At 39.3% G+C, this 23,301-nt stretch overlaps 2 protein-coding genes across 3 annotated transcripts in view; both read right to left on the bottom strand.

The window, feature by feature from the left end:
• Positions 1–347: 347 nt before the first annotated feature.
• Positions 348–8,011, bottom strand: LOC105937016 (ubiquitin carboxyl-terminal hydrolase 4). Of its 2 annotated transcripts, XM_036124723.1 has the most exons (9): positions 7,899–8,011; positions 5,411–5,538; positions 5,184–5,314; positions 4,963–5,089; positions 4,733–4,878; positions 4,271–4,332; positions 3,980–4,117; positions 1,847–1,913; positions 348–1,307 (listed from the first exon to the last, which is right to left on the bottom strand). In XM_036124723.1, exons 1-9 carry the CDS (start codon positions 7,997–7,999, stop codon positions 1,302–1,304), a joined length of 906 nt encoding a protein of 301 aa, XP_035980616.1. In that variant the 5' UTR covers positions 8,000–8,011; the 3' UTR covers positions 348–1,301. The 2 variants fall into 2 exon arrangements, with proteins under 2 accessions (XP_035980616.1, XP_035980617.1); XM_036124724.1 differs by lacking the exons at positions 348–1,307; positions 1,847–1,913; positions 3,980–4,117; positions 4,271–4,332; positions 4,963–5,089 and having other exon boundaries at positions 4,769–4,878.
• Positions 8,012–9,248: 1,237 nt separating this feature from the next.
• The window catches only part of esyt1b (extended synaptotagmin-like protein 1b), a 28,861-nt gene continuing 14,808 nt past the window's right edge, over positions 9,249–23,301 (bottom strand). The window contains exons 26-52 of the mRNA XM_036151580.1: positions 21,712–21,818; positions 21,446–21,626; positions 21,153–21,329; positions 20,993–21,075; positions 20,362–20,410; positions 20,182–20,271; positions 19,517–19,612; positions 19,213–19,284; positions 18,617–18,703; positions 18,372–18,518; positions 18,156–18,292; positions 17,986–18,043; positions 17,812–17,906; positions 17,535–17,676; positions 15,300–15,476; positions 15,123–15,205; positions 13,868–13,916; positions 13,640–13,729; positions 13,429–13,524; positions 13,269–13,340; positions 13,099–13,185; positions 12,868–13,014; positions 12,648–12,790; positions 10,788–10,919; positions 10,603–10,705; positions 10,310–10,359; positions 9,249–9,906 (exon numbers count right to left, since the gene is read on the bottom strand). Of these exons, the coding sequence (XP_036007473.1) occupies positions 9,879–9,906; positions 10,310–10,359; positions 10,603–10,705; positions 10,788–10,919; positions 12,648–12,790; positions 12,868–13,014; positions 13,099–13,185; positions 13,269–13,340; positions 13,429–13,524; positions 13,640–13,729; positions 13,868–13,916; positions 15,123–15,205; positions 15,300–15,476; positions 17,535–17,676; positions 17,812–17,906; positions 17,986–18,043; positions 18,156–18,292; positions 18,372–18,518; positions 18,617–18,703; positions 19,213–19,284; positions 19,517–19,612; positions 20,182–20,271; positions 20,362–20,410; positions 20,993–21,075; positions 21,153–21,329; positions 21,446–21,626; positions 21,712–21,818 (2,778 nt within the window). The 3' untranslated portion in view covers positions 9,249–9,878. The remainder of the gene's footprint in view (positions 9,907–10,309; positions 10,360–10,602; positions 10,706–10,787; positions 10,920–12,647; positions 12,791–12,867; positions 13,015–13,098; positions 13,186–13,268; positions 13,341–13,428; positions 13,525–13,639; positions 13,730–13,867; positions 13,917–15,122; positions 15,206–15,299; positions 15,477–17,534; positions 17,677–17,811; positions 17,907–17,985; positions 18,044–18,155; positions 18,293–18,371; positions 18,519–18,616; positions 18,704–19,212; positions 19,285–19,516; positions 19,613–20,181; positions 20,272–20,361; positions 20,411–20,992; positions 21,076–21,152; positions 21,330–21,445; positions 21,627–21,711; positions 21,819–23,301) is intronic.

Raw genomic sequence — 23,301 nt, 5'->3', positions numbered from 1 at the left:
TGCTTCAGTATATTTACTGCGGCACGGCTTATACACGTTTTTAAAAGTGTACATTTACACTAGATGCTGCAGAGTATGCTGCACAGCTACGTGTTTCTGTGCAGAAAAGAACTTTCAGCACATGGAAAGAGCACCAAGTAGAAGGCGCTCCTGGGCCTTCCTTCTGCTAGTTGACAATGGGTGTGTCCCATCAATCAGCAGCAACTAGATGACTTCTACCATCCTGTGGCCACACTGAGCCTCGACTATTATTTTGGAACACTGTTGGAAGTGAACTTTGACACAGGATGTTGTTTTCATGGTTAGTCCTTGCCAAACAGAAGCTTATATGCGCCTGATATTAGAACTTCAAAATAATTTAGGCGTTGCGTAACGATAAACGCACATATTACGCATCTTGCGTAAATATCTTCACTGATCAAAACGGAAAGCTATGCGTAGGTAGCGCGCATGCTGCTTTGCTGAGCTTACGTGTTGTAACGCATCTGGTGTATTTTCTCCTTGACATGGAAGATTTTTTCATGATTAACATAAAGGAGGATTCATGTTTTTACTTCAAAACCTTTTCAGTTTAAACTATTGCTAAGTGGACTTGCTATTGTGTTTTGGATCATTGCATTCCCAACTGGGGCAAGTAAGATCTGCAGTAATTTAGATGTTTTTTGGTTTCTTTGTGAGCCTAGAGTCCTGGAAGAGTCGATGATGGACTCTTGGAGTCATTTTGATCAGACACTCCTTGAGGGGTTCTCCACTCTTGATGCTTTCTCCATTTGTGGATAATGGCTCTCACTTTGGTTCACTGGAGTCCCAAAGCCTTAATGGCTTTGTATGGTTTCAGACTAATAGATATGATCGACAATATTTCTCACCTGTTCTTGAATACCTTTAGTTCGCAGAATTATGTGCTGCTTTTTGAGATCTTTCACCCTACGTCACACTGCAAGTCGAGCTATATTAAGTGATTTCTTGAATATGGAGTTCAGGGAGTTATCAGGCCTTCTTGTTGCTGGTAAAATTTAACTCTGCTTTCCAAAACATGAGGTTGATCACAGCTGAAGATGACAATTTAACAACAACAACATCAGTGCTTTTACAAATAGGACCAGGTTGGTTTAGAAAGCTTTTTTTTTCCGTTAGAAATGTTGTCATCTGACACGCTGGTGGCGCAGCGGGTAGTGCGACCCATGTACGGAATCCTCAGTCCTCAGCGCGGTTGACCTGGGTTCGACTCCAACCCACGGTCCTTTGCCTCATGTCTCTCCCCCCCTTCCTGTCAGCCTTCTGTGTTGAAAAGTGAGTCACTAGAGCTGTGAACCCCCCCCCCCCCCCCCCCAAAAAAAATTATTTATTCAAGTCATCATTGTTTGGTGTTAGAATTGGTTTGACATGTTTAACATTTTCCCCCTCCTGTGCTTAAGTATTCAGTGGTCCCTTCTGTCTGCGCATCTATAAATATAGACACAATCTCAGGATTTCAATGACCATCCGTCCAAGTTACATCCACCTTGTATTTTTGCATTTATTCTCCTGACAGTCAACTTTACTATAATTTACCAAGACCACCTGAATGCAACTATCTCATTTGCTCTTGCTTTTTGTGACTGTCACATTTCTAGGTTTTCATCTCAGAAATACACACAACTCACATTCACTAATAAATAAAATATATTAAAATAATTTTGATTTATACTACAATTGAACAAAGAAGCTAAATAGAAACAACAAACTACAAAATAAAAATACTTTAAAAACACACTTAAAGCACTTTTCTGTCTCAGCAAAGATGCTGTTGGAAATATTGCTTTGTTGGACTACAATTATTGGAACAAAATGGGACAAAGCATACATTGGCCTCAACCTCCTTGGGCTGTTTATCTTCCTGGACCTTTGCTGAAGTGATGTTGGTCTCCTTCCTTCAAAAAATAAAAACAATAAAAACAAAGAGAAAAACAAAAAACATCAACTGTAGAGGGGAAAACAACATTATTAATGTTAGAGGTTATTTAAAAAATTCCCATTGGTTAATATTGCTCTACTACAAAACATGAGGAAACTACAAGCACAACTAGAGGTTGATGAGGTACAACAGAGACGCTTTAGCTGGGGATAGCCGGGACAACATTTTGGGGAGAATATATCATCATCCCCACAGAGAGTGAGTAATAAGCTGCAAAGATGAACTGAACAAGAGGACAACTAAGCTAAGAGCATAAATCACTATGGAGCTGGAAATCTTGGACCCTCTTTGTTTGCCAAGGCTAAGAAATAATAAAGGACCTTCTACTAATCTACGAGAAGTTGTCAGTGAAGTACTCTTCATATAACCCATTTACTTCCCCAAAGAGACCAATAAGTTACTTTATGCCTTGGCTACATTGATTCTTGAGATGCTCGGCTACAACGTGTACAATGCAGGTCATAAGGAACACAGTTCCTCATGAAGCTGAAGGCTGGAAGCTAAAATCAATGTAACATGGTGAGATAAAAGCCAGCTGTCAGGGCAATAAAAAAAAAGTCAAATGAAGCAAGAAGTTCCCAGTTAATGCTCCCAACCCGTCAGTACCAGAGGATCTGGAGACTGCCAAGCAACGCCTCACAACTCCAGACACCCAAGTAAAGAAGTACACTAGAGAAACAGAAGCCAAGGGAATAGTAGAGAGGTTCTACACAGCTACATCAAAGGTGTGCCTCCAAAGATGAAACTAAACAACGCTGTAGAAGCACGTGGGAGAAAGAGTTTTTCCAGCGTACCACACCCCTTGGCTGGAAGTGCTAAAAGCTCCTCCAGCCTTTTGGCATTGGTATTTTGCAGTGCATTGGTATTCTGTGGGTATTCCAGCAATCTCCCAGAGCAAGACCTGGTACACATCACAGCAGAAGACATCCAGGTTTATGTCTCAAGTGTGCAGAGCTGGCTTGTACCAGGCCCTACAATGATCCAGACAGACTGCTTAAAGAAACAAGATGCTATTAAGTGGGAAATATCCAGACAAGTTGACCTAAGGTTGGAATCAATGATCATGAAGGACACCAAGAACAACCAATAGTATTGGTACAAAACTCTGCACTACAATGAAGAGACTGTCAGAAATATTAGCAGAGAAGAAGAGAAATGGGTCAATGTATGACCAAGGCCCAGATTGGAACTTGCAACAACACCAGATTGATTGACAGATAATTCACTCGAGACTGAACTACAAGAAAGCGTAAGATTCAATGCCACACATGGATCCTGGCAGGCTATAAACCAGCCACAGAGACACCAGTCCTCTATGAAGGAATGGGCCAAAGTTTCAGCAAACTAATGTAAGAAGATCATGGAAAGGTATCCAAAACATCTGACCCAAGTCATACAGACAATTCTACAAACTGCAAAAATGTAAAAAAAAAAAACAAAAAAACTTGGAAGTTAAAAAAAAAACAATATTCAAAAATATATCTGTGGCATTTAGCAAATAAAGATTATTAGCAGGATGCTAACTGACCTACAACAGCAAAAGTCTAATTTAAATGTTGGAGAAAGACAGGCTTACCTGTGAAACACAGTGGAGATAATGTTATGGTTTGGACCTCCATAGCTTCATCTGTTGCTTCATTAATATTCTTCAAATCATCTGAGTTATTCCTCAGATCAAGATGTAAACGCTTGCAAACAAAAAACAAAACCTTGGATCTCCTGTCGGATCTTCTTGTTTTCTTGCAGTCTATAACTAAATTAAAGAAACTGGCCTCACTGTACCAATAACTTTGGAGGGGTGGGTTGTGTATGATGCTTTTAACTGATATGTTTGTTGTTGCAGTAGTTAGATTTTATTTTATTTGACAAATTCACTGGTAGTGCCCTTGGCTTAAAGGCAGCAACAAAAACATTAATCCTGTAATATCTGTTGTATATATAATCTGTGATTTTTGGGGCAATACACACAAAAAATCTGAAAATAGATGTAGCACATTACATACAATGAAAACTATTCCTTGCCTGTTGCTGGAGGGATGGCTGTTGTTAAAAGCATAACCAGGACTGTTGTTGCTGATGGCAAATGGTGGGGATGAACTAAATGATGGGTTTAAGGGAAGTTTTTGGGTGGTTCTTTTCTCTGGTGGAGGTGGACTGGATCTGGAGAGCATGAGTAGGAAAATGCCTCAGAAAAGCAAATTAGGACAGCCGATCTTAAACCCTGAATAGTGTTTATTGAACAACACCTAGTTAGCGTGATGCTCTAAATGACAAAAACCTTTACAACTATATATTCAAAAGAGGTTTTATTACTTGGGATGTAAAACGTGTCCTGGCCAAGTGCCATCCTCATTCTTCACTTCAATCCCAATCAGCTGCAGGAAAACACAGAATTGAAGACAATCTTGGATCACTTATTTTTATATTCAGCATTAACCAACAGGCAAGAGCAACATGTCAGATATGAACTTGTTAGTTACAATTAAGTTAATCAAATACAATGGTGCAATCTTTGTGTGATCTCTATAGGAAGGGACGACAACCACACCAGTAAACTCCACATTTGAGAGTTGTTGTTTTTTTGCATAAGAGTACAAACTTCCCACCACAAATTTTAATAATTGAAATGTAAAGCAGTATTTTGCATTAGTATATATGAGATATTCCTGTTTATTTTTGCAAAGTTTTTGAATAAAATACGTAGTTACAGAGAGTCCAAATAAGTTAATATGTCGTGATGCTCTTTGCTTTATCAAAGCTTTCTGTCTAAATCACCTGTCCATGGAAAAGACCAGCATCCTGCACAGTGCACTTTGGGTTGGTCAGCTGCTCATAGATGTTGCTGAGGTATTTACTCCAGAGTTGGGTCTCCTTCTTTGTAGGGATACTGAACAACGTGCGCATCTTCTTCTCTATAGTGTCTGGGTAAAGAAAAAAACAACACATGTATGGGTAGAAATCTACGCTGCCATCGCTTCACACAGGAATCACGAGTTACTTCTTACCTATAGTATCAGCCTTACTAAAGTGCTGTTTGATAACCTTTTCCATGTTGTTATTTTCATACAAGCTGAGTTCAAGCAGGTAGACTTCCACCTTACAGTGCTTCACAAACATGCCCTGTTCAATTACCTTAACAAAATAGAATATTATAAAGACATTTGATGCTTTGGGGTAAATCGTCATAATAGAAGCAGAAAAAAAACAAGTTATTTAATAGGAGTACCTTTCTAACAATGGGTGACTGTCCTTCAAGGCAGCCGTACCAGCTGACAAGCTTATTCCATGCATCCGTGGGTACGAGGACATAATCCATCTGATCTATTAGGTGTTCTTTCAGGGCCTGAGTCACCTGGTCTTTGAGAGAAAAATAAATTAAACTTGTTTTAGTCTAACAGACACTTGGAGAGAATTTATTTTCTTTACTAAAGGTCAAATTAAAGAACTCCTTACCAGAGAACAGCCCAGAGATATCAATAGGTCCTGGATAGATACTACGATCCCCAACATTGTACATATCCCAGGTATCAAATCCCACATATTTCTTCCATTGTTTGAACCACTGGGTGTCGATGAGGTACCTAGGTCAAAATATATGTTATTAGCTAACATACAACTCAAAAGACCATGAGGTTTTCTTCTCTGAATGCTCAGCATGTAAATTTGATTTGCAGATGATGAAGACAGAAAAGAGGGAGGAGTGAAATGATAAGATGCAGTGTAATGAGAATTGGTGTAGTAAACCGTATCATATGGTAACGTGTTGTAGTGGCATATGGTCCATGTGCCACCACAGAATATTACACCCGACCCAACTCCCTCTGCATTTGCAGATATGGGAAAAGAAGACCAGTTTTGACTTTGTCTCCCATGTACCATCTCCTTCAGTTACCAGCCCATCAACACAAACTTTGTAAAGGGGCTCATGGAAAATCAGCCATAAGGTTGATATTTATGAAGGACTGACTCTGACATGTTAAAAAAAACAAAAGAAATACATACAGAAATAAATACATGCTCAATAAATATATAAGCATAAGGTGATTGGCTGCAATCTTCCATCTCTCCAGGACCTTCATGCCTCCAGGACTCTGAGGCGTGCAGGGAAGATTGTGGCTGATCCCTCGCACCCCAGTCACAGACTATTTCAGACACTTCCCTCTGGCAGGAGGCTGCGGTCCATCAGGACCACAACCTCACGCCACAAGAACAGTTTTTTCCCATCTGCTACCGGTCTTATGAACAAGGCCAAGAGCCGCCTGTGACTCTGGACACTGTCTCTCGCTTACTTACAAGCTTCTGCGTTACATTAACGCACAGTCTACTGAATGTATATTACTTCTGTATATATATTGATTTTATTCAATTGTACTTTATTTTATTGTATTCTTATTTCTGTCTGCACAATCATCACCAAGTCAAATTCCTTGTAACTATGTGCAAACCTACTTGGCGATTAAACTTGATTCTGATTCGGATAAAATAGATACACACAAATACAGCAAACAAATAATTGTAAACAGCAATTCAATTATACAATGAGACAAATGTAAATATCTGTTTTGATTATTTATTTATTAATTTTTTATTAATCACCTCACTTATTTATTTTTCATTATAATTGTCAACTTTATTTATTAAAGTTTTTAAATGCATTTATTTCTGTCTATGTTTTAATATTTTAGTTTGTTTTGTTCTTCCTTTCTATATTTTTATAGAGCAAGTGGCTGGTCTCCGTGAAAGGCACTGTGTATGGATTTTAACCACTAAGTGTCATTATAACTTACAGCTCTTTTAACTAATATTATTAATTAGCTCATAATTTTTAATTATTATTCTCACTAACTATTGTTAGTTCAGAAGAAGGGCCGGCGGAGACTGTATTCCCTGCGGCAACTCAAGAAGCACAACCTTCCTCAGAAAGTGCTGTTCATTTTCAACATCACCATTATGCAGTCTGTCCTAGGGTCGCCCATCACTGTGTGGTTTGGCTCATCCACAAAAGAGGACAGATCCAAACTATAACGAACAATTAGATCTGCAAAGAGGATTAATAGGGCTGACAGTCCTCAATCCTGGACTTGTACTGGTCTATGGTCAGGAAAGGGTAGCTAACATCTATGCAGACCCCACACATCCCGGATGCAAACCTTTTAGACTTTTACTTTCAGGTTAGTGCTACAGAGCGGTTTAAAAAACAAAAAAACAGCCTCAACAGAGACAAATTTTCCCCCAAGGCTGTCTCTCTAACGAACCCCTAACAGCCAGAGGGCCCATATTGATATAGCGCCTATTTGAACTAAATCAACCATTGCTTTTGTAATAACAATGTGTTATATATACATATTTAAAAAGCTCTATTTATATTTCCCTTTTTATGAATGTCAAAAGTGAATACCAAAGGAACTGCTTAAGGGTGTTCAGCTTTGTTGCTTCCCCCGGTCTACAGTGAGGGGCACTTGAACCATGGCCCCCTTAAAGGAGGACCATTTAACTTTTAGCCACTAGGGGCGCTAAACCTAGTACCTACTAAAAAAATTCTGACGGTGCTGTTTAGTATGTATTGAGTATGACCTTAGTGGCATTTTTTTGAGGTTCTTTACTGTATATTTCAACATAGATATTCTACTGTAGGAGGTGTGCCTGAAAGCAACCGCCCGAGCCCATAAACCCATAGACATTATATAGGCTACGTATATGACGTCTATGCATAAACCAGTGTATAGAAGCGCAGTCTGTCGACTGCAGAGCAGGACTGAGCGGTGGAGCTCGCCTCGACACAACACCTGTTTGTGTTAAGAAAAGTCCCGCAGCTGACGGATCTATTTTGTACCCGACAAAGTGAAACGGCCAAAAACAGAGATGAGCAACAGGGGAAACAACCAGCATCCGTGACAGAGATATATTTAGTTAAACAGCGTAAGACAATTCTGATCCTTACCATTCGTCGCCTTTTCTTAAAGTTGCCTTTAAAAGCCTTCCAATTGTGTTTTTTTGGCTTTCAATTGAAGAAGTTGCCATTTGTGCAACTTTTGGCTTCATGTTGGAGTCCGTTTCCGTCTAACAATCACAGCAAGACAGTATGAACGTGACGAGATTTTTTTTATTATTCCCACTAAAACTTTATTAAGGCTGCTGACGACGTACAGAGACGCATAGACCTGGAACATCTGAGGACAGGCTGAACATAGAGCTGCGTGTGCAGCACACCCTGTATCAGGGAGAAAAGGGAAAATCCTACATGTTTGTGTGTTCTTTTTTTATTGTAAATAGTATTTTATTTTTTGATTTTTTAAAAACAGAAAGGACAATAAAAAGAAAGAAGTGAAAAAAGAAAGACATGATAGATGTTTGGCGGTAGACGTTTTCATTATGGATTTGGGGAGTATTTTATTCCTTATGCAGTCTAAACGGGGAGAGCTTGGGTAAAGCTTCTTTCATGTATTATGGCTCTTGCAATGATAAGAATCGCAATGATAAACTTAACTTAAATAAACTGGAAGATAAAATGTCTGTTCGTGGATCCAGAGCGAAAACCACAGATTTCCAATTAGTTTGCAAGAGTTTATATTTATATGTATAGCTGCTCTTTTCATTCACCTTTGATGTTAAACAAATTAAATCGTGCAATCAAATTTAAATTTGGAAGCAAAAAATAGTTTTTAAGAATAAACCATTGTTTTAAAATGAAAAATCCTTACACTTGAAAAATAAAAATTAGGATAAATTTGGGATAAACGAAAGGCCCTGTCTTTTAAAACATTATTATTCTGTATTTGAATAATAATGTTGTAAAAGACAAGGCCTTTCGTTTAGATTGACGTTAATTTTTATTTGCTGTCTCAAACGTGTGTTTCCTGTATCTTTAAAAAGATGTGAAGAGGAACTTATTTTTCAGCCATTGTAATGTTAATGTTTACTCTTTGACCAAATGGATGAGTAGTTATGGAATATTTTGTTTTTATATAGTTTGCCAAGTCAATAATACTACCTTTATTATTTAGATCATCCACTGGGAATGTTTTTCTTTATGCAAAGAAAAAAACCCTACTATGACTTCAGTCATAGTAGGGGGTGGTGGCCTAGTTGTTAGAACATTTCTCTTTTAGTCTTTGTTTAAAAGAGAAATGTACAGAATTTTCTAGTGTTAAATTAAAGATATACCAGAGGTGGTGTTTCAGGGCGTGTCAGTAAACTGTCTCTTCCAATGCAACATAAGTCACTGCAGTTTTATTCATTTCAGTGATGTTTGTGATTAACATATAGGAATATCAGAAATAAATATCCCAAGTTTGAAGTTTGAAGCTGGAAAACACGTTTATTTTTTAATCCTCATTCAGCAATCAGGATTCAGTCTGATCTGAACTTTTTGCAAATATACACACAAACATATAAAAAAAGGCATGTGACGCAAACGGGCTAAACTGTAAAAAATAAAAGCAAGTGTAGAACATGATTAGAGTCAAGCTAGATGGCAAAGTGTGGTGAAACTATTATAATTCCCACTTTAAGCTTCTCTTAAACTAAATTCTAAAACACTGATATGGCATTGACACATTATTTAAAGGATATAAAACATTTCTGCCCTTCAAACAGGAAACTCTCCTACTTTAAAATTCTCCAACAGAAAAAAAAAAATCAAAAGTAAACAAAGTTCTTCAAAGGTCTCTTCATTATTCCCTTTCTCAGCTCCATCTTTAGACTCAGTTTCTTTCTTTCTACGTAACTGCGTCTTTCAATTATCTTTGGTGCGTGGACATTTAGGCGGCGCAGTCCACTTTAAACTTCATGTAAATACACAGTGAGCTGGGTGGCTGCAGGTAAAACTGCAACAGTGGTGCAAAGGCAGGAAAGACAAGGCATCAGTGAGTGTAACAGCAGAGGTGAGTCGTTAAGCTCTCAAAGTGAGCGAGCAAGGCAGCTATTCAGCATCATCAGTCAGAGTGAACCTGTAACAAAAAAACAGGCAGACATTTGATAAAAAAAAAAAAAAAAAAATCCAACATTGATAATAGATATGAACACAGTTAACTGATATTTTATCAAAAGGATTAGGGAAACTAACCCAGTGAGTTATGGTCTAGTTTCAGTTTTCATTAGCATAGTTTAAAGGTTATGGACATGTAGTAAAATCTTATTTTAATTAAGATAAGATAAGATAGTCTTTATTGATCTCACAATGGAGAAATTCACTCGTCACATCGGCTCATACACGAAGGTGCAGAGTAGGGAAGGTGCATTCATATAAAAGCATGAGTTGATTTACAAATCCCTGATTCAGCTTCTAAATGGTTTTATACAGGGTTTTTTTTTTTTACAGAGTTTGGGTTACGTTCAGAAGACTCTGCTCACCAGTCAGTGATTCCAGACTTTAGGTCCATCTGGCCCAACTCAATCTGCACCTAAAAGAACAAATCAGCAGCTGTGAACGGTGATTATGCATGTATTTAGTGCATGAAAACATGAACAAAAACATATGAAATGTAGAATAAGTGAATATTCTTCCTGTTCATATTTAGTGTTTTTCGCGTGTTTTGCGGAGCAGTCCCATCACGTTGTCTGTACAGTCTTGTCTTTGGGTTACCATTCATTTAGGGTGACACTGGGGGAGATAAAGCTGAGCATGGATGCTGTTTCAGACTGACCTGTCCAATAACGTCCCGGCTCCTGAAAGAGGCAGAGTTATTTTTCACCGACACGCTGAGGCGTCTGAATCTGGCCTCGTCCTCAGGCAGATCATACTCAAACCTTAAAAGATAGGACCAAAACATGAGGACACGGTTAAGAAACGTTAACGGCAGCAGAGATAACATGGAGATAATGCGTGTACCTTTCATTGTACTCCGGGTTGAGATCTCTCTTCTTCACGGCCGTCTTTTTCTTGGTGGCTTTACTTTTGTCCGGCAGCAGCATGAGGGAGACGTAGCTGTCAACAGCATCCTTGCCTTGGGACGCCAGGCCTCTGTGCACAGAGCAAAAAGTAATCAACCCAACCCTTATTTGTCTGTTTGCACAAAAACATCCTCAGCAGGAGCAGGATGTGAGCTTATCTGAGAGGGTAGCTCTGTTTGCTGAGTCCGATTTATATTTAGAAGCAAATAATAATCAATTAATTGCCCAGGCAGATTCCTATGAATATCTTGGATTACAAATTGACAATAAATGATCGTGGATTGCTCAGGTTGATTATGTCTGCAACAGGGTCCAGCAGCGGCTACATTTTCTGCGCAGGTTGAGGGCCTTTAGTGTCAGTCAGACAGTCATGCTGCTCTTTTACAGTGCTGCAATAGAGAGCATCATTAGGTACGGCATTTCTGCCTGGTTTGGTAACCTGTCTGTCCAAATGAAGGCCAAACTTACTTGCCTTACTCAAAGAGCTATGAAGTGGATGGGAGTCAAGCAGCACCCCTCACTTCAGACCATCTTCAATGAAACAATAACCAGACAAGCACAGAAAATCATCTCAGATCCCACCCATATTCTTTATTCAGAGTATCGGTTACTTCCTTCAGGTCGACGTCTTAGAGTCCCTGCCTGTAGACTGAACCGCTGTAAGAACTCATTTGTTCCACTTTCCATTAAAGCGATAAACAGTATCAAGCAGTAACAGTGGAATAGGCAATGGTATCCAAAATTTTAACCTAAACTTACATGCTTTTTTAAATGTATTCATTATGTCTTATAACAGATTTTTTAAAGAAGGGTTTTTATACATTTTTAATGTATTTTTATTGTGAATGTAATGTAACATGCTTCTTTATGTATTTATTTATTCTCTTATAATGGAATTTCTATAGTAGTGTTTTTATGTGTTAATGCAGTGTGACACATAGTTTGGAAAATGTAGCAGCTAGAGTCTGTACCCAAGACAAATTTCCTTTGGGACAATATATAAATATAAATTCATCATATTATATCATATATCATATCATATCATATCATATCATATCATATCATATCATATCATATCATATCATAAAGCCATGAATGTTTTAGATGATGTGTTGTCATTATTGTGGTTGACAGAGCGCAATATTAAAGCAGATGCTCTGGTTGGGAGAAAGTATATGAAAGTTGTTGTCAAGTAAAAGAAGAATAGCAAGAACCATAGGAGACACTGCAGCCTTTAGAACGTCGCTGGTGAGAGAGTTGTTACACCGACTAAATGTATAATGTGATTTTACTGCATGTTTAAACATGTCTGAGTTTTGCAACCATTTACATCTGATTGATTCTATTACATTTAACGACGTATCTGACGGACTCCGGATCGGCTGAAGGTTTTGCATCTGGGGAACAGGATCAGGGTTGAGGCGTGTCAATGGATACCACAACATAAAAACCAAAGCAGTTTCAACAAATCTATTAGATAAGATTTTTTGTACTTTAATTTTCAACATTCTCCTGGTAAGAATGAGAAACTGGATGTTTCTGGTACCTGTTAGTAGGATATAATGATGCAGTGTGTCTTTCACTGCATTTTACATTTCTTTTGTCCACATTCTCATTGCCAATCTGAGGTTCTCTAAGTGAGCTCAATGAGACCTGTTATGTTCTGGGACAAAACATAACATCTACTACTTGCAACCTCTAAAAACACTGGCCTGTGTGGTACCTTCTCTTCAGATCTCAAAAAAAAATCAAATGAAAATAACAGACACAAGCCGACCGCAAGTGTTTCAGCACACACCTGCAGGCGTGGACGATCACAACAAGCTTTCTGTCCTTGGAGGAGTACAACAGAGACAACTTCACCTGCCCGTTTCCAGGCGTAGGGGCGGAACAGGGCAGAGCTCCCGAATCGATCATTTCCACCATCTTGGAGCTCAGAATCTATTGGAAACAAAATAATACCATCAGTGATAGCCAGCATAGCTAAACGCATCCAGATGAAGCATGCATGTCCTCACCTTCAGTTCAGCCCTCAGTAGGACCTGACTGTCAGGTAAGGCTCCATCTAAATGAAACCACTGATCCAGGACCAGCTGGGGCGCAGCTAGAAGCTCCTTAACCGTGATCACCAGAGATCCCATCGGCTGGTCCCAGCCGCTGGACAGCTGCGCAGCAATGAGAGGGCCGGTTAGTTTCAGCTGAATGGGAGCCTATTAACTGGCAATCTCATCAGATGTGAAAACGCTCGCCTTTGCCACGAGCATCTGACGTTTCGGGTCATGGACGAGGAAGTAGAAGGACTCAGTCCACTGGGGATCAGCGCTCCGGTCACACAGCTGAGGAGGGATGATAGACAGACGCGTTACTGGATGAAGATGTACGACTCCGAGCAGACACGAGAAAGTCTCAGGAGTCTCACTTTGGTTTTGTAGCTTGTTTCACCCAGAACTAGCTCAACACCTGCTTTGGGCTCTTTGCCGCTCTTCTTAGACTGTACCAAAAACAAAAAAAAGATCGACGTTACGTTTAACACAAAATTCCCTCTTCTGTCTTTATCAGATAAACAACAGCTGACTCACTGGTAGCGAATGCGCTCTCTCCAAGTGGACAAAGAGCAGAGCGGCAGAGGGAACAGCCTTGTTCTTATATGACTGCAGAGTCTGCAGCTGCAGCACCTGGAAACAAGGAGCAGGGCGACTTGTTTATGTTGTCGGCGCGGTTCTCGACGATGGACTCTAAAAGGCCGTCCACTAGTGGTGGAGGATTATTAAAGCGACAGAGAGGGCCGACCTGTTCTAGTCTTGCTGGGTTTGGCACAGTAGGCACCCATTCAAGAATCAGATGAACTCGTCCAGATTTCACGTCTTTCAGCGTAAACCACTGCAGCAGAGAGAGAGAGAAAGACGGAGAGATAAAGCGGCAGGCCAACACCCTTCATTAAAGGGCGTAACAACACAAAGTTCAGATGATTTCACAAGATCACAAGATGAGTCTAAGGATCATGAGTTACTGCCTGACCTGGTCTTTGTACTGTGAACTGATGACTTCCTTTAGCTCAACAGTGAATCTGTACACAGGAAAACAAGATTTTACAGTGCCTTACAAAGGAGTTCTTTTTTCTCACATATAACAGCACCACGACCAATAACCCCAATGTATTTTGTTGAGATTTTATGTGTTAGACCAACACAAAGGGGTTTGTGACTACGAAGTGAAACGAGACTGAGAGACGGCTCTCTATTTTGCAAACACAAATCTCTTCAGCCGTTCCGAACCAACCTTTTGTTGCAATTAAAGCTGAAACTCTTTTTCGGGTATTACGCCACCTGCTTTACACGTCCAGAAACTAAAAAATGTTGCTTCCCCTTTTTTCCTAAAACAGCTCAGTCTCAGTCAGAATGGATGAAGAGTGTGTGTGTGAACATCGATTTTGCTTTCAAGTCTTGCCACAAATTAGCGACGGGATTTAGGTCTGGACTTTGACCTGGCAGTTCTAACACTGAAATATGCTTTTAACTAATCTCCATTGCACCTCTGGCTTTAAGCTTAGGGTTGCTGTCCTCTTGGACAGTGCATTTTGCAGCTTCTGGCAAGTTTTCTTCCAGAATTTACCTGCAGTTAGCTGGATTCATATCTCCATCACCTCTGGCCAGCTTTTCTGTCCATGCTGAAGAAAAGCGTACCCACAGCATGATGCAGCCACTACTACGGTTCACCATGAGGGACGGTATGTTTACAGGGAAGATTTTCTTTCTCCACACACATCTTTGCTGTGTTCCCTCTGTGGCTTGTAGCACAAAATTCAACTTCAGCTCACATTGAACAAACCATCTGGAAGTCTGAGCTGTTTGTCTCATCGGTTTGGGTAGAAAGCCATGTCTTGATAGGTCTGTGGTTTCATTTTATTTCATTTATTTAACCAAATAAAAAAAAACATTGCTGTGACACTGTTAATTTTCAAATGATGGATTGAAAGGTCCTCTGTGGGATGTTTAACGCTTGCAATGTTATAACTAAACAGCACAACTTTAACTCTTCATTTATGCACGGATTTCTGTTGGTCTATCACACAAGATCCTGGTAAAAGACGCTGAGGTTGAGTGTTGTAGCAAACATAGGTGCATATTATGGTAAAAGTTCATAAATTATGATTGTTTTTGTGAGGTAGTTTAGGTTAAAAGTGTTTTGCCACAACTGCAGAAACATTTTTGACCTTTTCTTTATTTTTACTACTTCTTCAGTCATTTATAAAAAAACTTAAAATGGCACACACCTTCCTAAGAAGTCATCTGAATCGATGTCCTTATCAAATGCTTCAAAGTGGATGTCCTGATCGCTGCGCCCACTCAAAACCACCTGTTGAAATCATTAGAAATACACACTTTCAGAAAAAAAACAACCACAGCACAGGGAATAAAAGTGGCGGTATTTGAACCACAGAACCGCCTACCTCATACATTTCGTTCCACGTTGGGTTCAGATTCTCTTTGATGACATGACTTTTAAATGCAATGTCTCCGATGTTGATTTTGACATACGGATCACTCTTGCCCTTCACCATGCCCCCCATTAGGTTGTCTTTTGCTATGAGGTTCTGGGCTTCCAGCAGGTGGATCCTCAGCACCCCCTACAGCAAGAAGAAAGGAAGTGTTAAAATATGCACAGAGTTCCTCATTATTAGCAATTTAAATCTAACGTTCATCTTAATTTAATTTATGTCACTAAAATAAGATATAGGATGGTTGCTTGGTTGTTTATTGCAAAGTTTATGCAAACTTGTAGTTTGTTTTTTTTTGTCCGCTCATTTGGGCAAAAGTCTACATTAATCCAACGACACCAACAAATGATGAGTTATTCATCCTTTAGGATGGGCTGAGCTTTATTTTGAGCTTCTGGAGTTTTTACAAGCTGACATGAAACAATCACATCTGCTCAAGATTAGAAAATTGTGGATCAGCCCCACCTAAATCACCACAGGAGGCTGATATAGCTGCATCAGATGCTACAGCAGGTTATTTAGGAGTCAAACATTCAGAGTTTGTAAAATAAGTTATTTAGAAAACCTCGTTCAACAGGCTGAACCCCAGCTGCATCACGTTCTCCAGGTTTTAGGGTTTAGGTTTTCTTCTGTGTTGATATTTATGTTAGTGCATTCCTGTGGTAATTTCTGCCATTTATGTTCTTGTCACATTAGTTTATGCATTCAGATTCTTAGTATATTCTTGTCTTCTGTCCTTTTATGCTACTGGGTTTATTTCTCTTAGATCTGTTTTCGCCTTGTTTCTTTGAGTCTCAGTTCAGTTCTATTTGTGTTAATTAGTCTCTCTTGCTCCATAAGTTTCCTGGCTTTCTTTCTGCCACAGAGGCTCCACATTCCCCCTGATTAGCACATCTGTTTTTGTTTTGTCATCTTCCACCACTCCCTCGGTATTTAAGCTCCTGATTTCCAACTGTTTACAGCTGGATTCTTCTACTCTCTTGGTTCACCTATTCTTGCATTATTATTTTTATTTCCCATTGAAACAGAGAGGGAGAGGACGGGGCAGAGCCAGGGGGAGAGGGAGAAGGAGCAGATATACCGCCAAGTACTGGATATTGACCTGAAGAATCCTTTAATATATCTCTAAATAAGCTAATAATTGGATCAAAACCTTCACAGTACCGCTTAAACCATTCACCATTCAATTATTTTAATTTAAACTTTATTTTTTCTAGGAGCAGCTACAGCAAAGACCTTAGAACAGTAGTTCTTAATCTTATTTTAACAAGAACCACCTCTTGTAATATTACATTCTCCATCTACCATCATAAGGATGGTTATTTTAAAGCTACCACTTAACAGGACTTTGATTAGTTGGGTTTTTGCATTAGCTGGTTCGCTACAAACTTCACTGGTGCTGATTACGCTCCCAGTCCATAGTCATGGTAGCTGGAGTACTGCCTGTGGTTCGTGCACCACGGCGGGAGAACAATGGTCTGAGAGAGAAGCTTTACAATCAGAAGGTTGCTGGTTTGTTTTCCTAACTGGTGGAAATTGTGGGCTTGTAAAAGATGAGTTATCTTTCTGCCTGCTTTCAGTCAAGGCCTAGGTGCTCAAGGGCAAGACATCTGAGCTGCCAACTAATCCCTGGTTACTGTAACTATAGCTTCCGACTCTGTTGGATGTAGTACCTTACTCTAGTCTATGCGCCTGATTGCTCAGTGCTAGTGGCGTTAGGGATAACTGCAGAGGTTAAATTAGGTGTAAAAGATTTATAGGAAATGGTGATTCTTCTTCTTAGCTCTTCTTCTTTTAAATGATTAGGGACAAACCAAGAGTCTTAATTGACATCACTGTTTACTCAGAACAACAATCATACATTTAATTGGAACGCAGTCACATTAAATAAAAAGTTCTAAAATATTCTGTATTTTTTTACTGTGTGACAGTTTCAGGTCTAATTTTTCATTTATTATCATGCTGTATATTCCCATTGGTAACTGGGCGGTGGGCCTTTTCTCATACAACAAATTAGGTTTATAAATAGATAGTTAAGGGTCCAATAAAGCTTTAGTTGCACTTTTTTAATATCCACTGGACATGAATTCATCAAAATTTTAGGCAACTTCTGTACATAAAAATAACAGTGTCAGCTGTTGAGAACAAATTCTTTAACTTCACACTTAACACTATGAGCAAACCCACCTCTTTACCAAAGTCCCGACCCGGCACTGTGTGTGGTGGGAGACTGGGACCCACTTTGGAGATTTCTGGGACCTTTGTCTGTGGTGCTGGGTCAGTGGGTAGGCCTGTGACTGTGGCCTGAGCAAGACCCCCTAAACCTGTCCTATAAACACACACAAGAACCCCAACAACATTGGTTATTGGACTGCATGTACTGTACCTTGTAGCACATATTTCTTCAAAATGAAGTTGATGGAGAAACAAAATGATGAAAAGGGTGTTATTTGATTAGACTCACTCCTCCGTTTGGACTTGCCATGGCTTCACGTCTCTTTCAGCCTCAAAGTGTGACTCAATCGGAGGCTCTTCTGCATAGGCTGGTTCCTCCACCGGCTGGCAGAAAATTATATCACAACAGTGTAAACAGAGAATAGGAGCTAGTTGCCACTGCCTTTTATGTGATGTGACTTACGGCAGGAGGATGGAAAGTGTCATGCGTGACTTCGGGTTGCACTGGCACAACAGGAGAGCTGAGAAGACATTGGCCCATTAGAAAATAATTTCTGACTTTCACTAGAGCATAAAGTTCAGCAGTAGAAATTCAAAGGCACTCATTCTTCAAACCAGATATGAATAACTCACTCGTTTGTTGCCGTGTTAGGGCTTTTTTCCTCTTCTTTGGGTGGTTTGAGTATCTTTTCAGCGGGAGCGGTTGTAATTTCTTCTTTTGAAGCAGCTGCAGATCTCTGTGGTACTTCTGTCAGCCGTGTCTCTAGGATCTGCCAACAACACGTTTCCACTTGGTCTCCACTACGTGAGTTGACTGGAGCAAATCTAAGAGCGTAAATATTGTCTCACCTTCAGCTCGGCGCGGAGGAGGATTTCGCTTTCGGGCAAGGCTCCGTCCAGATGCATCCACTGGTCCAGTACCAGCTGAGGCTCAGAGAGCAGCTGCCTCACAGGGAGCACCAGAGATCCCATCGGCTGGTCCCACGCACTGGATAACTTCAGATGATAGGACTCATCAACAACGTTACTTAAAACTCTTGTTCTTGACAAGAGGAGCAACTTTATTAGTATTGTGAAACGCTCAGGACATGCACCTTCACTATGAGCATCTCTTCATAGGGGTCATGAACCGAGAAGTGGAATCCCTCACTCCACTGTGGTGATCTGGAGCGATCACAAACCTTCAGACAGAAAAGTGGAGACATAGGAAATGAGTTGATTGAGATACCATATAAAGTCATTGCGCTCTAATTTTATTTTATATTGTTACTGCTTAAAATACCAAAAAAATCAGATATTTTTTCAGAAAGCAAACTACTTTTATATGTAAAAGATATTGGCCTTTTATTTAGCTTTTAAGAAGTTGCGATGAAGTCATACTTGTGAAATCTATTCCTTTAGTTCATTAAACTGATATATATATATATATATATATATATATATATATATATATATATATATATATATATATGGCCTGTGTGGTACCTTCTCTTCAAGGTATATATATATATATATATATATATATATATATATATATATATATATATATATATATATATATATATATATTGGATTTTTGCATTAGCTGGTTCGGTTTGATTTGCTGGTTTTGATTGATTATATATATGATACAGACATTATATGTCGACATTGTAGATTATTCAATGACTTTAAATAATCAGTCTCGTACCTTGGTTTTGTAAGTGGTTTTTCCAAATACAAGCTCAGCTGCAGCTTTGGGCTCCTTACCGCTCTTCTTGAACTGCAGACAGCAACACACATCCCAATATGAGAAGAGCTTGAATTCTCCCACAGTAATTATGGTTTCAGGTCCAACACAAAAACATCACAACTGTTCTTTAATCAGGAGTTCCTACCTAGAAGTATTTTCATGTATGACTAAACCAGTGGATGGTTTTCAGATCTCCTTTGTATCTAATCTTAAATAACAAACTATTTGTGTGTTTCAGGATGCTGATTGGTAGACAACTCACAGGCAAAGAGTGTGCTCTGTCCATGTAAACAAAGAGCAGTGCTGCAGAGGGAACAGCCTTGTTTTGGTAAGACTGGAGAGACTGCAGCTGCATCACCTGGAATCAGATCAAATATGCATCACTGTGACTCAGCACTCAGGAGGAAATGCAAGCCAGAGAGACAGCGATCAGTCAGCTGAAGAAGCACCAACAAGGCTTTTACTGGCCAATTCCAATAAACACATTTATTTTAAGTCTGACTAGTCAACTCTGCACTAATATATAAAAGAGAAGGCAGTCAGGCAGATTTGATGGCAGATGGAGCAGTTTTGAATAATTCAGAAAATTAATGAATTAGAATTTTCCCCATTTATGCATTAAAGTATATGTCCCTCGCCTTCATTTAATGTTTTAATGAACCCCCCAAAAATGCTTTAGGGTAAGTGCTGCCAGTTAATATATGCAAAAAATAGTGAGAATTTTTTTATTTAAAACATTTAATGAATAAGAAAAAAAACATCAGATTTTTCCGTATCTGGCCCGTCATTAATCAGAGCTTATTAACAGAGGACTTTTATTCCACTGATTAATGAATCGGTATTTAAATGAACTAATGAGAATAATGAAGAACTGACATACAGAACTAGAATAGGAGAAAAATGAGGATGAACCAATTTTGTACTGACCTGTTCCAGGCTGTCATTACAGGACACTGTTGGGACCCACTCCAGTATAAGACGAACACGACCAGACTTCACATCGTTCAGGGTGTACCACTGCAACAAAAATATTTATTTATTCATTTAATTACATCCAAGACCGCATCAAGAAGGATTTATTAACAGTGCACCAAGAAAAATGCCAACCTGATCTGAGAATTGGGATCGGATGATGTCTGAAACACTGATTTTTAACCTGTTGAGAAGGAAGAATGTAATTTAAAACACAATAACATGGATAAACACATATGTAACATCAAATTAGATTGATAGCAACCTATTAATAAGACGAAATTAGGGAGGTTATTGAAATTAGAGCTGCACAATTTCAGGAAAATATACAATTGCAGTACTCTTGCTGAAAATTGCGATAACAATTTTGATCATGATTAACTGACATTTTCCAGATGCCTTTATTCCTTCATCATTACACGTCCTTAACGTTCTCTGTGAGCATCTCAGCCACTAAAGATATAAATCCAGTGTGAGCATTAAGTCAGAGTTAGTTAGTTTATTTATTCAAGGAAACCAGGAAATGTCGAAGCCTGTAATTAGAAGAAAGTGAAAAAAAAAGGTCTTGGAAGAAAACATTACACTCCCAGTTCTGATGTTTATTTGATTGAACTATCACCAACTTTTTGCAATTTCTACATTTAGGTTAAACGTATTTATTTCTTTTCAATGGAGAAATAATAGAGAAAAAAACAAATGTGTTTAATTCAGAAAACACATAGTTTACTGAACCTTGTTACAATGAAGCCAAGAGAGGCAGCCTTACCTGCCCAAGAAGTCATCTTTGTCCATATCTTTATCAAACACCTCCACCTGCACCTCCTGCCCTGACTGGGGCCTCAGCACCACCTGAGGAAAGGCGGAGCCGTTTCAATAGTGAGTGAGGGTTGTTGTAAAGTCAAAACAGGTTGCTGTTTTAGACAGACCTCATACAGCTCATTCCAGACTGGGTTGAGATTCTCCGTCACCACAGCGCTCTTAAACATGACGTCACCTACGCTGATCTTTGCGTAGGGGTCACTTTTGCCCTTCTTCAGACCACCCATCATGTTATCTTTAGCTACCAGACTCTGAGCCTCCAACAGGATGAGTCTCAGTAGCCCCTGTAAGAATGGCATGCATTTATGTGTGTTGATTCATATTAAATGTGATCTTATTACGCCTTATGTCCTAAATGCAATAATACAGGCTACTATTAAGCTCAGTTGACTTATGTTACCTCACTGGCAAAGGAGATGTCTGGGGATGTATGAGGGGGTAGGGTTGGAGCTGGGACTGGTGATTCTTCCACTTTATCTTCCTTCACATCAGCTGCAGTTTCCTTTGCTTCATGAACCTCCTCATCCAAAAGCACCGAGGGAACAATGGTCTCCACAGGAGGAGTCTCCACTGAAGCTGATCTAATTAACAAAGAAGCAGCAAAGATCAAACTAAAGAGACACTGAAGTAGCATGAGTGAAACTAGACTTTTCTGAACCATCTCACCTGAGGGTTGTGTCTGTCTCTGGTTGGCGCTTCGCTGGAGTAGGGTCTGACACTACAGAGACCTTAGCCCTTTCAGTAGCAACAGGGCATTTGGCAGGAATCAACATCTGTCATTAGGTTGATTAAAAATGATTTGTTAGTTAGGTTTCACTGGATTCATAAAGGGAAAAAAAATCAACAAAAGAAGCAATAGTTAAAAAAGTCAATTAAAGCCTCATGAATTATGTTGTTAAAGATGACATATGATGCTTTTAAATTCTCCTTTTTCACATTTAAATAATTCAGTTGGATTCTATATAAAGGGAAATTGAAATGCTTAGGTCTGTATTCCTTGTTATTGTTGCTCCACAGTGCCGCTCTTACCCCAGTTCTGAGGTGCGTCAGAGCAACTCGTTTTGGTCCTGTCTCTTAAAGTCTAAAGGAGGCACTTTATACCCACCCTCCTCCAGGTCGCAGAGCGTTCCAGAGCGTACTATGCTGGGGGACGGTGTAATGAATTGTGTGGGTTAATACACCCACAGAACTTTTTGACTTATGTACCTTGACATCCTTCTGCTTTGACTACAAAATCACGGCAAAAAAACATAAAAATGAGGGCTTGTGAAATTGGAAGTCCATGACATGTTTGCTAACCGTACAGCAAATACTGTGATGTAATTGTTAAAAACAACTCCAAGTACACAACAAAATGTATTCAGGGGCTAAACAAAACTGGATTTTTCGTAATATATGGGATGGAGGGTGTAGTATTCCCTGTGTTGTCAGGACGTGCCAAGTAACTTTTTTCTGTGATTTTACCTCTTGTTTTATTACATTATTCATATTTAAGGGACAACTGAAATCTACAGATTAATGTTATGCAACTGCCTCCAAGTGGTTAAATAAGTTTTAGGTGAATGAATATAATTAGGCCAGTTGTGAATCCGTAAAGACATTCAGTGTTGGGAAGTAAGTGAATTTTCATCACTGCGGACAGAGCGTCAGCACAGTGTAGCATGAGATTAAGAAATGCTAATATTAGGTCATTGTTGTGAGAGTTGAGTAGCATTGGCATTGTTACGGCTGCAGTCAGTCCTGGCCGTATTTTCCTTGTCGGGTTCGAGAGACAGGCCTTCTGCAGGTGGGATGCATTTCCCTGATTAGTGCTCTGCTGCTTTAAAGCTGCTATGCTTGTAGCAGAGGAGAGGCTCTCTTCCTGCTCTCACTCCTCAGATCCCCATTTGGTTTGGTTTGTAGCTTGTCTTATGGTTGGGTTTTGTTAGGTTTGTTTTGCATTTGCTTATTTCTGGTTAGTTATGGTTTCTTATTTCAGGTATTCTCTCTTTGGGCTTTTTTTCTTTAGTATAATTTAATAAAATTCTGTTTTAATTTAACCAGAAAATCCTTGTGTGGTCTCCTTGTAATGTTATCCCACCAAACGAGCCTGGTGGACGTAACATTTGTGGGGGCTCGTCCAAATGTATGTGGACTAATAAGGCTTAATTGGGCTAATCTTTGTGTTCAGGTTGCAGTTATATGCCCTAACTGTGTTTGTCCTGTTTACAGGTTGCTGATAGATATTTGGGCTAGTTTGGAACCTTACTACAGTCT

Source organism: Fundulus heteroclitus, chromosome 20, assembly GCF_011125445.2.
Source record: "Fundulus heteroclitus isolate FHET01 chromosome 20, MU-UCD_Fhet_4.1, whole genome shotgun sequence".
NCBI lineage: Eukaryota > Metazoa > Chordata > Actinopteri > Cyprinodontiformes > Fundulidae > Fundulus > Fundulus heteroclitus.
Note: the sequence above shows the minus strand (reverse complement) of the source record. Positions and strands in the feature narration are given on the sequence as shown.